General features: G+C 33.1%; 1 protein-coding gene across 1 annotated transcript in view; it reads right to left on the minus strand.

The window, feature by feature from the left end:
• The window catches only part of LOC128641669 (uncharacterized), a 129,055-nt gene that overhangs the window by 104,784 nt on the left and 6,897 nt on the right, over window positions 1–17,374 (minus strand). Inside the window, exons 9-50 of the mRNA XM_053694202.1 lie at window positions 15,534–15,646; window positions 15,268–15,438; window positions 14,170–14,417; window positions 13,951–14,054; window positions 13,556–13,674; window positions 13,272–13,430; window positions 12,945–13,153; window positions 12,678–12,784; window positions 12,440–12,552; window positions 12,174–12,344; window positions 11,071–11,318; window positions 10,853–10,956; window positions 10,456–10,574; window positions 10,172–10,330; window positions 9,845–10,053; window positions 9,609–9,715; window positions 9,372–9,484; window positions 9,110–9,280; window positions 8,388–8,635; window positions 8,171–8,274; window positions 7,901–8,019; window positions 7,619–7,777; window positions 7,290–7,498; window positions 7,038–7,144; window positions 6,801–6,913; window positions 6,539–6,709; window positions 5,817–6,064; window positions 5,600–5,703; window positions 5,330–5,448; window positions 5,048–5,206; window positions 4,719–4,927; window positions 4,467–4,573; window positions 4,230–4,342; window positions 3,969–4,139; window positions 3,243–3,490; window positions 3,026–3,129; window positions 2,757–2,875; window positions 2,475–2,633; window positions 2,146–2,354; window positions 1,886–1,992; window positions 1,649–1,761; window positions 1,393–1,563 (exon numbers count right to left, since the gene is read on the minus strand). Of these exons, the coding sequence (XP_053550177.1) occupies window positions 1,393–1,563; window positions 1,649–1,761; window positions 1,886–1,992; window positions 2,146–2,354; window positions 2,475–2,633; window positions 2,757–2,875; window positions 3,026–3,129; window positions 3,243–3,490; window positions 3,969–4,139; window positions 4,230–4,342; window positions 4,467–4,573; window positions 4,719–4,927; window positions 5,048–5,206; window positions 5,330–5,448; window positions 5,600–5,703; window positions 5,817–6,064; window positions 6,539–6,709; window positions 6,801–6,913; window positions 7,038–7,144; window positions 7,290–7,498; window positions 7,619–7,777; window positions 7,901–8,019; window positions 8,171–8,274; window positions 8,388–8,635; window positions 9,110–9,280; window positions 9,372–9,484; window positions 9,609–9,715; window positions 9,845–10,053; window positions 10,172–10,330; window positions 10,456–10,574; window positions 10,853–10,956; window positions 11,071–11,318; window positions 12,174–12,344; window positions 12,440–12,552; window positions 12,678–12,784; window positions 12,945–13,153; window positions 13,272–13,430; window positions 13,556–13,674; window positions 13,951–14,054; window positions 14,170–14,417; window positions 15,268–15,438; window positions 15,534–15,646 (6,434 nt within the window). The remainder of the gene's footprint in view (window positions 1–1,392; window positions 1,564–1,648; window positions 1,762–1,885; window positions 1,993–2,145; window positions 2,355–2,474; window positions 2,634–2,756; window positions 2,876–3,025; window positions 3,130–3,242; window positions 3,491–3,968; window positions 4,140–4,229; window positions 4,343–4,466; window positions 4,574–4,718; window positions 4,928–5,047; window positions 5,207–5,329; window positions 5,449–5,599; window positions 5,704–5,816; window positions 6,065–6,538; window positions 6,710–6,800; window positions 6,914–7,037; window positions 7,145–7,289; window positions 7,499–7,618; window positions 7,778–7,900; window positions 8,020–8,170; window positions 8,275–8,387; window positions 8,636–9,109; window positions 9,281–9,371; window positions 9,485–9,608; window positions 9,716–9,844; window positions 10,054–10,171; window positions 10,331–10,455; window positions 10,575–10,852; window positions 10,957–11,070; window positions 11,319–12,173; window positions 12,345–12,439; window positions 12,553–12,677; window positions 12,785–12,944; window positions 13,154–13,271; window positions 13,431–13,555; window positions 13,675–13,950; window positions 14,055–14,169; window positions 14,418–15,267; window positions 15,439–15,533; window positions 15,647–17,374) is intronic.

The following is a 17,374-nucleotide window of genomic DNA, read 5'->3' on the forward strand; positions in this document are numbered from 1 at the left end:
CATTACAATTAAAACATGCAGGTTTAGTAAAAGGTGTTTAATGGTAAATACTTTAAAACTCAGAATTTTCTAGCTTTTACATGCCTGATAGTTAAATGGAGAATTTCACTACAGGCCATCCCACCTATAGAAGTAAGCTTTACTGTATATTTTTCTAACAAGTATTTTTAAATTCTGTCAGTCTGAATTTTGGATGTGTTTTGACTATTACAAAACCATTATTTGTGCTTTTATGAAAATGGATGTTCTGAGGTTAAATTAAATCCTTGCTATGGGTTGTGTGGCACATAGCACCAGGGGAATTTATCTCGAGGCCAGTTTGCTTGATGCCCACTGAGCACAGTAAGGTAATGATCTACTGGTGCATTAAGTGTTTCACTCCCTGATAATAAACCTTGATATAATGTTCTATGTGAGAAAGTAAATATATAAAGAGCAAAGTGTTAACTGCCTTTAAATAAAATTTCCAATTTTATTGTAATCCACAAGTTAAAAAATAGGATAACAGATAGAAAAAGATGAAACCTTTTCAGTAAAGAGCCATAATCATAGTCTGACTGCCCTTGGGACAAGAGTCCCCTTTTAAAACAATGATCTAAACTACAATTGGCTAATCACCATATGTATAGGGTCCGCCCGAAAAGATTAAGGTGGTGTGCACTTATGAAAGAAAATAGTGAGTTATAAATCAGTTCACAAAGACATATTAATATTGCGTCTCACAATAATAAATTACATAAGTTTTGGACTTAAATTCTGAATATGACTTAATTAGCTATTTGGAGCAACTGAATCCATTTAACCATATTGATGTACTAGATTTATATACCCATTTGATTTAACACGCTTAATGACTATTACAAGTGAACACCGCTTTAAATATTTGAGAATAGTTCATGGTTATATCTATTAGCTATGCTTCTATGGGATATTTAGATTTGTAGACTTATTTTATTTTTTACGCATTATGTTTAGTGTGATAGTAAGCAAAGTTGTACTACGAATTATACCACCACTTATTTCTCTTAATATCATTTACTTTTAAAGGATGAATAAGAGAAGCCAGAAAAAATGTATCTGATTAATGTCACCCTGGCCATTGTTTTTTTAATGGTCTATCTTTACATAGTAGGCCAAGGTTTAGAGTTTTACAAACTCTTAACAAATTGTTTTCTGAAATAGTTTTTTCCCTGGCTATTAAAACAACTAACAGGAATACATCTCTTATTCCACTTTTGGCACGATAAATTGCACTTATATATTCTTTGTGAATATATTTGATGACTTTTACACTGCTTATTGCAGTGGGTGAGGGGCTGGAGTACAGAAAGGAGAGTATAAGATTGTCTACTACCCCCCCCCCCCCTTACAAAAAGTACACTAATTACTTACTTGACAAACTGAATTTTGTAGTTGCTGTAGATATCCCTGGAGTGTATCATAATCTTTGAATTTTAGAATTTGACTAAGAAGACTTGTTACCAAAGTAGAATTTTGTAAAGAATCAGCAACAAATGTATAATCGGCCAGTTCTGTTGCTGTAAGCTTGGCAGGGTCTGTTATCTGTAATGAAGAAAATTCAAAAGGTGAGGTCAGTTTGCTTTAAAAATAATAATATAAATCTGTAGCAGATGCATATAAGTATTACCTTTTCATATTTCTTATTGAAGAGAACAATGTCTTCAGTTGTTAATTGAATACTAAAGTTGCCAAAGTTGTTATAAATCCAGATGTTAAGATTTATAGATTCACATGCAACATCTACAAATAACAGCAATGTATTGTTAACAGGGAAAAAATGAATTTCATAGATTTAGAGTATTGCATTCAAATTTCACATTAAATTGAATCTTTTGTTCTAACTGTATAATAGCAAATCACCAACCTCCCGAATGTAACTGCTCAGTTAAATATCTCTTTATGAAATTATTGTAGACTTCAACTCGCATCTCTCTGGAAAGATTTGTGTACTCAATGCTAAATCCTTTCACTCTGTGAATTAAAAAAAGGATATATATAAAAGTTGCAATAGATAAAAATATATACTAATGTTTCGTAAGTTCTGGGTTTTTTTTTGTTTTTTTTATAAAGAATTATTGTTTTTAACATGTATGACTATTTGAACAATCACAATGTTGAACTTACATTTCCTGGTAGGAAGAGCAGTTAATGTCAACTGGCAAGAGCTGAAGAAGAGTTTGGTTGAAGTTAGGAAGTAAGAGGACCAACTGGTTTTGGAACAAAATCTTCCAGTCTTGTGTTTCATAAGATGAATAACTGGAGTTAAGTTTAATCAGCGTTACTTCCAATAAAGCTTGCTTCAGTATTGTTAGTTGCGATTCTGAGATATTTCCCTACCAAATGGAAAGATAAAGTTTAGTAATGTACTGAAGTTGAAGAGAAAGAGAAGTCATTGTTGAAAAGTTGTACTTTGTCATTATTTTAGCTCAGAGTGTCTTTTGACATGACAGTACCTTTTCTGCTGCAGTGGAGAAGGCATTCACATACTCTGTAATATTTTCTGGATTTAGCCTTGTTAAGATTGTTTTCAGACTTGTTTCATTTGTAAAAATGTTGGATGTGGTCAAGAGTTCGGTCACATAAGTTGGTGTCAGTATTTCTGGAAGAACGGGCTGATAAAATATGACAAGTTTAGGTGCTTTTCCAAAACAAACATCAATGTTGCTATCTAAACATATGGAAATGTGTGGTTCTCAGAAAAGTTTAAAACTTTTCTTGTTGTTTGAGTAACTTACAATGTCAGGTTTGGGATATAGTTCCAGGAGTTGTGAAACCGTGGCAAGAACCGAAAACTGACCAAAATTTAGTTCTATCCACTGGCTGCTATTGGTCGTGCCGTAAACACATGCAAATCCTAAGTGATTGAGCGTAGCAAAAAAAGAAAACATTTTTTAGATTTATTGATGATAAATAACTATATTAGATATTTATAAGTAAATAATAACTAACTGAATAAATAACATAATTATAATAGCTTTTTTCATTTTATAAGTTATTTTTGTACCTGTGGATTTGATTTTCTGGGTAAGATATAGTTTGCAATATGAATAGACTGACGCAGCCTCGGTATCAGTGATTTCTTCATAGACATTACTTAACTTCTTTATTCTGTGATATACAACATTATGTAAAGAAGAAAAAATGTGTTAGATATTTTTAGGAATGGCATGGAGTTTCCTTGATGTTCTTGATAATTTTTCTTGTGCCAAAACATCACTTACATAGATTGGTAGTTTTCACATGAAATGTTGAGCGGCAGCTGAGAAAGGTGGGTTTCATTTAGAGCGTTAAGGAAGTCAGAGATAAGAATGTCAAAAATATGTAACCAGCTAGACATATTGTTCAAACTCCAATCATAGCTGAGGACCGTAAAAACGTTAGTTAGGATTTCCTGTTGAGTATGAATGCTCAGTTTGGATAGGGATTGAACCGGCTCACAAGAAGATATGTTGGAAGAAGGACCTGTGCTCTAATGAAAAAAACAAACCAAAAAAATGTAAAGTTATAAGAAGGGAAAAATATTTGTAACTCTTTTATACATTCAATTACAAGCATAGCAATTAAGACATGCCTGTTTAGGAAATGTGTCGTATTATGAAACTAGAAGTCTCAAGGTCAAATAAAATGTATGCTAGGGTTTGTGTTGCAAGTAAGTGATTTTATCTCAATGCCAGTTTGCTTGAAGCCCACTAAGCACCATAAGGTAATGCTCTACTGGTGCATAAAGTGTTTCAATCCCCGAAAATAAAGATTGATATTTTAATCTAAAAAAGAGAGTAAATGTGGACACATATCCTACTGTATGCCTCTCGTCATCCCAAAAAACAGAAAACTTTTCAGACAATATAATAATGAAATATTAACACAAATATTCTCGTTAAATACGTGCGTTAGAAACTACAAAATACTGAATATATTATGTAAAGAAAAATGCAGTAAATACGTACTTGACAAACTGAAGTTTGTAGTCTCTGTAGATATCCCTGGAGGGTATCATAATCTTTGAATTCTAGAATTTGACTGAGAAGACTTATTAAGAAAGTAGAATTCTGTAGAGAATCAGCAACAAGTGTATAATCGGCCAGTTCTGTTGCCGTAAGTTTGGCAGGGTTTGTTATCTGTAATGAAAGAGAAGCAAGAGGAGAAGTTGGATTGTTTGAAAAAGAATAGTAAAAAAAAAATCTTTGGCTGATGCATATAAGTATTACCTTTTCATATTGATTATTGAAGAGAACAATGTCTTCAGTTGTTAATTGAATACTAAAGTTGCCAAAGTTGTTATAAATCCAGATGTTGAGATTTGTAGATTCACATGCAACATCTACAAATGACAGCAACATATTGTTAACAGGGAATATATGAGTTTTATAGATTTAGATTATTGCTTTCAAATTTCACATTTATCTGACATTTTTGTTCTAACTGTAAGAAAACAAACCACCAACCTCCCAAATGTAATTGCTGAGTTAAATATCTCTTTATGAAATTATTGTAGACTTCAACTCGCGTCTCTATGGATAGATTTGTGTACTCAATGCTAAATCCTTTCACTCTGTGAATTTAAAAAAATGCATATATATAAAGGTTTGCAATAGATAAAAATGTTAGTAGATCTTTAGAAAGTTCTTTTTTTTTTAAATAACGAATAATTGTTTTTAACATATATGACTATTTGATGATCAGGATGCTGAGCTTACATTTCCTGGTAGGAAGAGCAGTTAATGTCAACTGGCAAGAGCTGAAGAAGAGTTTGGTTGAAGTTAGGAAGTAAGAGGACCAACTGGTTTTGGAACAAAATCTTCCAGTCTTGTGTTTCATAAGATGAATAACTGGAGTTAAGTTTAATCAGCGTTAATTCCAATAGAGCTTGCTTCAGTATTGTTAGTTGAGAATCTGAGATATTTCCCTACCAAATGGAAATATATAATTTAGTAATGTATTGAAATAGAAGAGAAAGAGAAGTCATTGATGAAAAGTGGTACTTTGTCATTATTTTAGCTTAGAGTGTCTTTTGACATGACTGTACCTTTTCTGCTGCAGTGGAGAAGGCATTCACATACTCTGTAATATTTTCTGGATTTAGCCTTGTTAAGACTGTTTTCAGACTTGTTTCATTTGTAAAAATGTTGGTTGTGGTCAAGAGTTTGGTCACATAAGTTGGTGTCAGTATTTCTGGAAGAACGGGCTGATAAAATATGACAAGTTTAGGTGCTTTTCCAAAACAAACATCAATGTTGCTATCGAAACATATGGAAATGTGTGGTTCTCAGAAAAGTTTAAAACTATTCTTGTTGTTTGAGTAACTTACAATGTCAGGTTTGGGATATTGTTCCAGGAGTTGTGAAACCGTGGCAAGAACCGAAAACTGACCAAAATTTAGTTCTATCCACTGGCTGCTATTGGTCGTGCCGTAAACACATGCAAATCCTAAGTGATTGAGCGTAGCAAAGAAAAGAAATTTTTTTTTTTATTTATTGATGATAAATAACTATATTAGATATTTATAAGTAAATAATAACTAACTGAATAAATAACATAATAATAATAGCTTTTTTCATTTTATAAGTTATTTTTGTACCTGTGGATTTGATTTTCTGGGTAAGATATAGTTTGCAATATGAATAGACTGACGCAGCCTCCGTATCAGTGATTTCTTCATAGACATTACTTAACTTCTTTATTCTGTGATATACAACATTATGTAAAGAAGAAAAAATGTGTTAGATATTTTTAGGAATGGCATGGAGTTTCCTTGATGTTCTTGATAATTTTTCTTGTGCCAAAACATCACTTACATAGATTGGTAGTTTCCACATGAAATGTTGAGGGGCAGCTGAGAAAGGTGGGTTTCATTTAGAGCGATAAGGAAGTCAGAGATAAGAATGTCAAAAATATGTAACCAGCTAGACATATTGTTCAAACTCCAATCATAGCTGAGGACCGTAAAAACGTTAGTTAGGATTTCCTGTTGAGTATGAATGCTCAGTTTGGATAGGGATTGAACCGGCTCACAAGAAGATATGTTGGAAGAAGGACCTGTGCTCTAAGGAAAAAAACAAACCAAAAAAATGTAAAGTAATAAGAAGACAAAAATATTTGTAACTCTTTTATACATTCAATTACAAGCATAGCGATTAAGACATGCCTGTTTAGGAAATGTATTGTATTATGAAACTAGAAGTCTCGAGGTCAAATAAAATGTATGCTAGGGATTGTGTTGCAAGCGATTTTATCTCAATGCCAGTTTGCTTGAAGCCCACTAAGCACCATAAGGTAATGCTCTACTGGTGCATAAAGTGTTTCACTCCCCGAAAATAAAGATTGATATTTTAATCTAAAAAACAGAGTAAATGTGGACACATATCCTACTGTATGCCTCTCGTCATCCCGAAAAACAGAAAACTTTTCAGTCAATATAATAATGAAATATTAACACAAATATTCTCGTTAAATACGTGCGTTAGAAACTACAAAATACTGAATATATTATATAAACAAAAATGCAGTAAATACGTACTCTACAAACTGAAGTTTGTAGTCTCTGTAGATATCCCTGGAGGGTATCATAATCTTTGAATTCTAGAATTTGACTGAGAAGACTTATTAAGAAAGTAGAATTCTGTAGAGAATCAGCAACAAGTGTATAATCGGCCAGTTCTGTTGCCGTAAGTTTGGCAGGGTTCGTTATCTGTAATGAAAGAAATGCAAGAGGTGAGGTTGGATTGTTTGAAAAAGAATAGTAAAAAAAAAAATCTTTGGCTGATGCATATAAGTATTACCTTTTCATATTGCTTATTGAAGAGAACAATGTCTTCAGTTGTTAATTGAATACTAAAGTTGCCAAAGTTGTTATAAATCCAGATGTTGAGATTTGTAGATTCACATGCAACATCTACAAATGACAGCAACATATTGTTAACAGGGAATATATGAGTTTTATAGATTTAGATTATTGCTTTCAAATTTCACATTTATCTGACATTTTTGTTCTAATTGTACAAAAACAAATCACCAACCTCCCAAATGTAATTGCTGAGTTAAATATCTCTTTATGAAATTATTGTAGACTTCAACTCGTGTCTCTATGGATAGATTTGTGTACTCAATGCTAAATCCTTTCACTCTGTGAATTTAAAAAAATGCATATATATAAAGGTTTGCAATAGATAAAAATGTTAGTAGATCTTTAGAAAGTTCTTTTTTTTTTAAATAACGAATAATTGTTTTTAACATATATGACTATTTGATGATCAGGATGCTGAGCTTACATTTCCTGGTAGGAAGAGCAGTTAATGTCAACTGGCAAGAGCTGAAGAAGAGTTTGGTTGAAGTTAGGAAGTAAGAGGACCAACTGGTTTTGGAACAAAATCTTCCAGTCTTGTGTTTCATAAGATGAATAACTGGAGTTAAGTTTAATCAGCGTTAATTCCAATAGAGCTTGCTTCAGTATTGTTAGTTGAGAATCTGAGATATTTCCCTACCAAATGGAAATATATAATTTAGTAATGTATTGAAATAGAAGAGAAAGAGAAGTCATTGATGAAAAGTGGTACTTTGTCATTATTTTAGCTTAGAGTGTCTTTTGACATGACTGTACCTTTTCTGCTGCAGTGGAGAAGGCATTCACATACTCTGTAATATTTTCTGGATTTAGCCTTGTTAAGACTGTTTTCAGACTTGTTTCATTTGTAAAAATGTTGGTTGTGGTCAAGAGTTTGGTCACATAAGTTGGTGTCAGTATTTCTGGAAGAACGGGCTGATAAAATATGACAAGTTTAGGTGCTTTTCCAAAACAAACATCAATGTTGCTATCGAAACATATGGAAATGTGTGGTTCTCAGAAAAGTTTAAAACTATTCTTGTTGTTTGAGTAACTTACAATGTCAGGTTTGGGATATTGTTCCAGGAGTTGTGAAACCGTGGCAAGAACCGAAAACTGACCAAAATTTAGTTCTATCCACTGGCTGCTATTGGTCGTGCCGTAAACACATGCAAATCCTAAGTGATTGAGCGTAGCAAAGAAAATAAATTTTTTTTTTTATTTATTGATGATAAATAACTATATTAGATATTTATAAGTAAATAATAACTAACTGAATAAATAACATAATAATAATAGCTTTTTTCATTTTATAAGTTATTTTTGTACCTGTGGATTTGATTTTCTGGGTAAGATATAGTTTGCAATATGAATAGACTGACGCAGCCTCCGTATCAGTGATTTCTTCATAGACATTACTTAACTTCTTTATTCTGTGATATACAACATTATGTAAAGAAGAAAAAATGTGTTAGATATTTTTAGGAATGGCATGGAGTTTCCTTGATGTTCTTGATAATTTTTCTTGTGCCAAAACATCACTTACATAGATTGGTAGTTTCCACATGAAATGTTGAGGGGCAGCTGAGAAAGGTGGGTTTCATTTAGAGCGATAAGGAAGTCAGAGATAAGAATGTCAAAAATATGTAACCAGCTAGACATATTGTTCAAACTCCAATCATAGCTGAGGACCGTAAAAACGTTAGTTAGGATTTCCTGTTGAGTATGAATGCTCAGTTTGGATAGGGATTGAACCGGCTCACAAGAAGATATGTTGGAAGAAGGACCTGTGCTCTAAGGAAAAAAACAAACCAAAAAAATGTAAAGTAATAAGAAGACAAAAATATTTGTAACTCTTTTATACATTCAATTACAAGCATAGCGATTAAGACATGCCTGTTTAGGAAATGTATTGTATTATGAAACTAGAAGTCTCGAGGTCAAATAAAATGTATGCTAGGGATTGTGTTGCAAGCGATTTTATCTCAATGCCAGTTTGCTTGAAGCCCACTAAGCACCATAAGGTAATGCTCTACTGGTGCATAAAGTGTTTCACTCCCCGAAAATAAAGATTGATATTTTAATCTAAAAAACAGAGTAAATGTGGACACATATCCTACTGTATGCCTCTCGTCATCCCGAAAAACAGAAAACTTTTCAGTCAATATAATAATGAAATATTAACACAAATATTCTCGTTAAATACGTGCGTTAGAAACTACAAAATACTGAATATATTATATAAACAAAAATGCAGTAAATACGTACTCTACAAACTGAAGTTTGTAGTCTCTGTAGATATCCCTGGAGGGTATCATAATCTTTGAATTCTAGAATTTGACTGAGAAGACTTATTAAGAAAGTAGAATTCTGTAGAGAATCAGCAACAAGTGTATAATCGGCCAGTTCTGTTGCCGTAAGTTTGGCAGGGTTCGTTATCTGTAATGAAAGAAATGCAAGAGGTGAGGTTGGATTGTTTGAAAAAGAATAGTAAAAAAAAAAATCTTTGGCTGATGCATATAAGTATTACCTTTTCATATTGCTTATTGAAGAGAACAATGTCTTCAGTTGTTAATTGAATACTAAAGTTGCCAAAGTTGTTATAAATCCAGATGTTGAGATTTGTAGATTCACATGCAACATCTACAAATGACAGCAACATATTGTTAACAGGGAATATATGAGTTTTATAGATTTAGATTATTGCTTTCAAATTTCACATTTATCTGACATTTTTGTTCTAATTGTACAAAAACAAATCACCAACCTCCCAAATGTAATTGCTGAGTTAAATATCTCTTTATGAAATTATTGTAGACTTCAACTCGTGTCTCTATGGATAGATTTGTGTACTCAATGCTAAATCCTTTCACTCTGTGAATTTAAAAAAATGCATATATATATAAAATGTTAGTAGATCTTTAGAAAGTTCTTTTTTTTAAAAATAACGAATAATTGTTTTTAACATATATGACTATTTGATGATCAGGATGCTGAGCTTACATTTCCTGGTAGGAAGAGCAGTTAATGTCAACTGGCAAGAGCTGAAGAAGAGTTTGGTTGAAGTTAGGAAGTAAGAGGACCAACTGGTTTTGGAACAAAATCTTCCAGTCTTGTGTTTCATAAGATGAATAGCTGGAGTTAATTTTAATCAGCGTTACTTCCAATAGAACTTGGTTCACTGTTGTTAGTTGAGAATCTGAGATATTTCCCTACAAATTTGAAAGATGAGGTTTAGTAATCCATTTAAACTGAAAGAGCTCTAATCATCTCTGTAACTTGTTATTGTGTGGTAATTTTAGCTCACAGTCTCTTTTAACATGACTGTACCTTTTCTGCTGCAGTAGAGAAAGCATTCACATAGTCTGTAATATTTACTGGATCCAGCCTTATTAAGATTGTTTTCAGGCTTGTTTCATTTGTAAGAATGTCAGTTGTGGACAAAAGTTCAGCCACATAAGTTGGTGTCAGTATTTCTGGAAGAACAGGCTGATAGAAAAATGACAAGTTTAGGAGCTTTTCCAATAGAAACATATGAACTGCTAAATAAACATATGGAAATGCGTGGTTTTGCAAACAAGTGTAAATATATTCTTTTTGTTTTAGTTACTTACAATTCCAGGTTTGGGATATAATTCCAGGAGTTCTGAATTTGTAGCAAGGGCCGAAAATTGACCAAAATTTAGCTCAATCCACTGGTTGCTACTGTTTGTGCCGTAAACACATGCAATACCTAAATGATGAAATACATCAGTGGAGAAAAAATAAACATTTATTATTAGATAATGATAACTGAATATAGTAGGGATCCAGAAGTAAATAAAAATTAACATTATACATAACATACAAGTAACATGCAAAACCTAAATGATGGAATACATCAGTGGAAAAAAAAATAAACATTTCTTATTAGATAACTGAATATGGTAGGAATCCAGAAGTAAATGAAAACTAATATAATATATAACATACAAATAATAATTGTATTAATTTTATGGGTTATTTTTGTACCTGTTGATTTGAGTTGTTGGGTAAGATATAGTTTGCAATATGAATAGACTGATGTAGCCACCTTATCATTGATATTGTTGTAGACGCTACTTAACCTCTTAATTCTGTAATATACAACATCATAGAAAGAAGGAAAAAAAATATTAGAAATTCTGAGGAATGGCCTGGACATGCAGTGGGTTTTGCTAAATATTTTCCTGTGCCAAAATATCACTTACATAGCTTGATAGTTTTCACATGAAATGTTGAGAGGTAGCTGAGAGATGTGGGTTTCATTTAGAGCGATAAAGAAGTCAGAGATAAGGATGTCAAAAATGTGTAGCCAGCCAGACATATTATTTAAACTCCAATCATAGTGCAAGACTGTAAAAACTTTAGTTAGAATTTCTTGTTGACTATGGATGCTCAGTTGGTGTAGTGGTTCTAGACTGTTGCAAGAAGATATGTTGGAAGAACTTTCTGTGTTCTAGTGAAAATAAAAAAATAAATAAAAACAGTTTAAGAATTATAAAGAATAACAATAATGTTTGCCTGTTCTCAGTATTAAATATGTAGGTTTTTGAATGTTATGGAAGCATGTGTTTTTGCATCATATTACGAAACCTTGGAAGTTCTGAGGTTTGACTAAATTTATGCTAGTGTCTGTGTGACAAATAGCACCTGGTTATTCTTTCTTAAGGCTACGTTGCGTGAAATCCACTGAGTAACAGAATTTTTTATACGTTCTGTGAAGTCCACTGAGCACCATCAAGCAATGATCTACTGGTGCATTAAATAGTTTAATCCATCACAATGAAACTTAAAGGGACACTGAACCCAAATTTTTTATTTCATGATTCAGATAGAGCATGCGATTTTAAGCAACTTTCTAATTTACTCCTATTATCAATTTTTCTTCGTTCTCTTGCTATCTTTATTTGAAAAAGAAGGCATCTAAGCTATTTTTGGGTTCAGACTCTGGACAGCACTTGTTTATTGGTCGGTTAAATTAATCCACCAATCAGCAGGAACAACCCAGGATATTCACAAAAAATAGGCCGGCATCTAAACTTACTTTCTTGCTTTTCAAATAAAGATACCAAGATAATGAAGAAAATTTGATAATAGGAGTAAATTAGAAACTTGCTTAAAATTGCATGCTCTATCTGAATCACAAAAGAAAAAAAATGGGTTCAGTGTCCCTTTAATATTATATCTTAGTGAAAGAGTAATTCTAGTCACAGATGTTATAAATCTTGTAATCCAAATTAACTCACAGTGACAAATGTTGAATTAGTAACACAATCTATTTGTGAAAATAATATGTGAAAACGTTTCTTACTTGACAAACTGATGTTTGTAGTCTCTGAAGATATCCCTGGAGTGTATCATAATCTTTGAATTCTAGAATTTGACTAAGAAGACTTGTTAACAACGTAGTATTCTGTAGAAAATCAGCAACAAGTGTATAATCGGCCAGTTCTATTGCTGTAAGTTTGGCAGGGTCTGTTATCTGTAATGAGGTAGATGCAAGAGATGAGATCAGTTTGCTTGAAAAAGAATAAAAATGGTATTAGAAATCTAATACAGATGAGTATTATTTTTTACCTTTTCAACATTTTTATTGAAGAGTATAATGTCTTCAGTTGTTAACTGTATGCTGAATTTGCCAAAGTTGTTATTAATCCAAATGTTAAGATTTATTGTTTCACATGCAACATCTGCAAACGACAACAAAGTGTTGTTAGCAAGGGAAAAATACGACTTAAATGTAAAATACATATTTTTTTAATCCCACATTAATTGGTAATATTTTGTTATAATTGTATGAATGCAAATTACTAACCTCCAAGTTCAAGTTGCTGAGTTAAATATCTCTTTATGAAATTAATGTAGACATCAACTTGTGTGTCCGGTGAAAGGTTTGCATACTCAATGTTAAATCCTTTCACTCTGTTAATTGAAGAGGATAATAAAAGAACATAGATAAATGTTTGCAATGCAGGACAATTTGAGCTTTTCTTATATCAGTTTTGTATTGTTGCTTCTCTATAAAGAAGAAATATTGTTTTTAACATGTACAACTATTTCATTATTAGGGTGTTTAACTTACATTTCCTGGTAGGAAGAGCAATCAATGTCAACTGGCAAGAGCTGAAGAAGAGTTTGGTCAAAGTAAGGCAGTAAGAGGACCAACTGGTTTTGGAACAAAATCTTCCAGTCTTGTGTTTCATAAGATGAATAGCTGGAGTTAATTTTAATCAGCGTTACTTCCAATAGAACTTGGTTCACTGTTGTTAGTTGAGAATCTGAGATATTTCCCTACAAATTTGAAAGATGAGGTTTAGTAATCCATTTAAGCTGAAAGAGCTCTAATCATCTCTGTAACATGTTATTGTGCGGTAATTTTAGCTCACAGTCTCTTTTAACATGACTGTACCTTTTCTGCTGCAGTAGAGAAAGCATTCACATAGTCTGTAATATTTACTGGATCCAGCCTTATTAAGATTGTTTTCAGGCTTGTATCATTTGTAAGAATGTCAGTTGTGGACAAAAGTTCAGCCACATAAGTTGGTGTCAGTATTTCTGGAAGAACAGGCTGATAGAAAAATGACAAGTTTAGGAGCTTTTCCAATAGAAACATATGAACTGCTAAATAAACATATGGAAATGCGTGGTTTTGCAAACAAGTGTAAATATATTCTTTTTGTTTTAGTTACTTACAATTCCAGGTTTGGGATATAATTCCAGGAGTTCTGAATTTGTAGCAAGGGCCGAAAATTGACCAAAATTTAGCTCAATCCACTGGTTGCTACTGTTTGTGCCGTAAACACATGCAATACCTAAATGATGAAATACATCAGTGGAGAAAAAATAAACATTTATTATTAGATAATGATAACTGAATATAGTAGGGATCCAGAAGTAAATAAAAATTAACATTATACATAACATACAAGTAACATGCAAAACCTAAATGATGGAATACATCAGTGGAAAAAAATAAACATTTCTTATTAGATAACTGAATATGGTAGGAATCCAGAAGTAAATGAAAACTAATATAATATATAACATACAAATAATAATTGTATTAATCTTATGGGTTATTTTTGTACCTGTTGATTTGAGTTGTTGGGTAAGATATAGTTTGCAATATGAATAGACTGATGTAGCCACCTTATCATTGATATTGTTGTAGACGCTACTTAACCTCTTAATTCTGTAATATACAACATCATAGAAAGAAGAAAAAAAAAATATTAGAAATTCTGAGGAATGGCCTGGACATGCAGTGGGTTTTGCTAAATATTTTCCTGTGCCAAAATATCACTTACATAGCTTGATAGTTTTCACATGAAATGTTGAGAGGTAGCTGAGAGATGTGGGTTTCATTTAGAGCGATAAAGAAGTCAGAGATAAGGATGTCAAAAATGTGTAGCCAGCCAGACATATTATTTAAACTCCAATCATAGTGCAAGACTGTAAAAACTTTAGTTAGAATATCTTGTTGACTATGGATGCTCAGTTGGTGTAGTGGTTCTAGACTGTTGCAAGAAGATATGTTGGAAGAACTTTCTGTGTTCTAGTGAAAATAAAAAAATAAATAAAAACAGTTTAAGAATTATAAAGAATAACAATAATGTTTGCCTGTTCTCAGTATTAAATATGTATGTTTTTGAATGTTATGGAAGCATGTGTTTTTGCATCATATTACGAAACCTTGGAAGTTCTGAGGTTTGACTAAATTTATGCTAGTGTCTGTGTGACAAATAGCACCTGGTTATTCTTTCTTAAGGCTACGTTGCGTGAAATCCACTAACAGAATTTTTTATACGTTCTGTGAAGTCCACTGAGCACCATCAAGCAATGATCTACTGGTGCATTAAATAGTTTAATCCATCACAATGAAACTTAAAGGGACACTGAACCCAAATTTTTTATTTCATGATTCAGATAGAGCATGCGATTTTAAGCAACTTTCTAATTTACTCCTATTATCAATTTTTCTTCGTTCTCTTGCTATCTTTATTTGAAAAAGAAGGCATCTAAGCTATTTTTGGGTTCAGACTCTGGACAGCACTTGTTTATTGGTCGGTTAAATTAATCCACCAATCAGCAGGAACAACCCAGGATATTCACAAAAAATAGGCCGGAATCTAAACTTACTTTCTTGCTTTTCAAATAAAGATACCAAGATAATGAAGAAAATTTGATAATAGGAGTAAATTAGAAACTTGCTTAAAATTGCATGCTCTATCTGAATCACGAAAGAAAAAAAATGGGTTCAGTGTCCCTTTAATATTATATCTAAGTGAAAGAGTAATTCTAGTCACAGATGCTATAAATCTTGTAATCCAAATTAACTCACAGTGACAAATGTTGAATTAGTAACACAATCTATTTGTGAAAATAGTACGTGAAACATTTCTTACTTGACAAACTGATGTTTGTAGTCTCTGAAGATATCCCTGGAGTGTATCATAATCTTTGAATTCTAGAATTTGACTAAGAAGACTTGTTAACAACGTAGTATTCTGTAGAAAATCAGCAACAAGTGTATAATCGGCCAGTTCTATTGCTGTAAGTTTGGCAGGGTCTGTTATCTGTAATGAGGTAGATGCAAGAGATGAGATCAGTTTGCTTGAAAAAGAATAAAAATGGTATTAGAAATCTAATACAGATGAGCATTATTTTTTACCTTTTCAAAATTTTTATTGAAGAGTATAATGTCTTCAGTTGTTAACTGTATGCTGAATTTGCCAAAGTTGTTATTAATCCAAATGTTAAGATTTATTGTTTCACATGCAACATCTGCAAACGACAACAAAGTGTTGTTAGCAAGGGAAAAATACGACTTAAATGTAAAAACATAATTTATGCTTACCTGATAAATTTATTTCTCTTGTAGTGTATCCAGTCCACGGATCATCCATTACTTATGGAATATATTCTCCTTCCCAACAGGAAGTTGCAAGAGTCCACCCACAGCAAAGCTGCTACATAGCTCCTCCCCTAACTGCCATACTCAGTCATTCGACCGAAAACATGCAGAGAAAGGAAAAACCATAGGGTGCAGTGGTGACTGTAGTTCAAATTAAAAAATTACCTGCCTTAAAGTGACAGGGCGGGCCGTGGACTGGATACACTACAAGAGAAATAAATTTATCAGGTAAGCATAAATTATGTTTTCTCTTGTTAAGTGTATCCAGTCCACGGATCATCCATCACTTATGGAATACCAATACCAAAGCTAAAGTACACGGATGATGGGAGGGACAAGGCAGGTACTTAAACGGAAGTTACCACTGCCTGTAAGAAACCCTTTCTCACAAAAATAGCCTCCGAAGAAGCAAGGTATCAAATTAGTTAAATTTGAAAAAGTATGAAGCGCAGACCAAGACTCCGTCTTGTAAATCTGTTCAACAGAAGCCACATTTAAAAAAAAAAAGGCCCAAGTGAAAACAGCTCTAGTAGAATGAGCTGTAATCCCTTCAGGAGGCTGCTGTCCAGCAGTCTCATAAGCTAAATGAATTATGCTTTTTAACCAAAAAGACAGAGAGGCTGCTGAAGTCTTTTGACCTCTCCTCTGTCCAGAATAGACAACAAACAAGATGAACGTTTGATGAAAACTGTAGTAGCTTGTAAGTAAAACTTTAAAGCACAAACCACGTCCAATATTGTGTAATAGACGTTCCTTCTTTGAGGAAGGATTAGGATACAAGCATGGAACAACTATCTCTTGGGTGATGTTCTTGTTAGATACCACCTTAGGAAAAAACCCAGGTTGGTACGCAGGACTACCTTATCCGTACGAAGGACCAGATAAGGAGAATCACATTGTAACACAGATAACTTGGAGACTCTACGAGTCGAGGAAATAGCTACCCAAAAGGAACTTTCCAAGATAAAGATTGATATCTATGGAACAAAAAAGGTTCAAACGGAACTTCTTGAAGAACCTTAAGAACCAGGTTTAAGCTCCATGGCGGAGCAACAGTTTTAAACACAGGCTTGGATCTAACCAAAGCCTGACCAAATGCCTGAACGTCTAGAATACCTGCCAGACGCTTGTGCAAAAAAATAGACAGAGTAAAAATCTGTCCCTTTTAAGGAATTAGCTGACAACCCTTTTCTCCAAAACATCTTGGAGAAAAGATAATATCCTGGGAATCCAGACTTTACTCCATGAGTAACCCTTGGATTCATAACAATCAGATATTTACACCATATCTATGTTCAATTTTCCTGGAGACAGGCTTTCATGTCGTATTAAGGTATCAATGACTGACTCGGAGAAGCCATGCTTTGATAACATAAAGCGTTCAGTCTCCAGGCAGTCCATCTCAGATTGATTCTATTTAGATGGTTGAAAGGACCCTGAGGTAGAGGGACCTGTCTCAGAAGCAGAGACCGTGATGGAAAGGATGACATGTCCACCAGATCTGCATACCAGGTCCTGCGTGGCTACGCAGGCGCTGTCAAAAACACCAAAGCCCTCTCCTGCTTGGTCTTGACCTCCAGAGGAAATCCCACTCCCCC

The sequence above is a fragment of the Bombina bombina genome, chromosome 11 (assembly GCF_027579735.1).
Source record: "Bombina bombina isolate aBomBom1 chromosome 11, aBomBom1.pri, whole genome shotgun sequence".
NCBI lineage: Eukaryota > Metazoa > Chordata > Amphibia > Anura > Bombinatoridae > Bombina > Bombina bombina.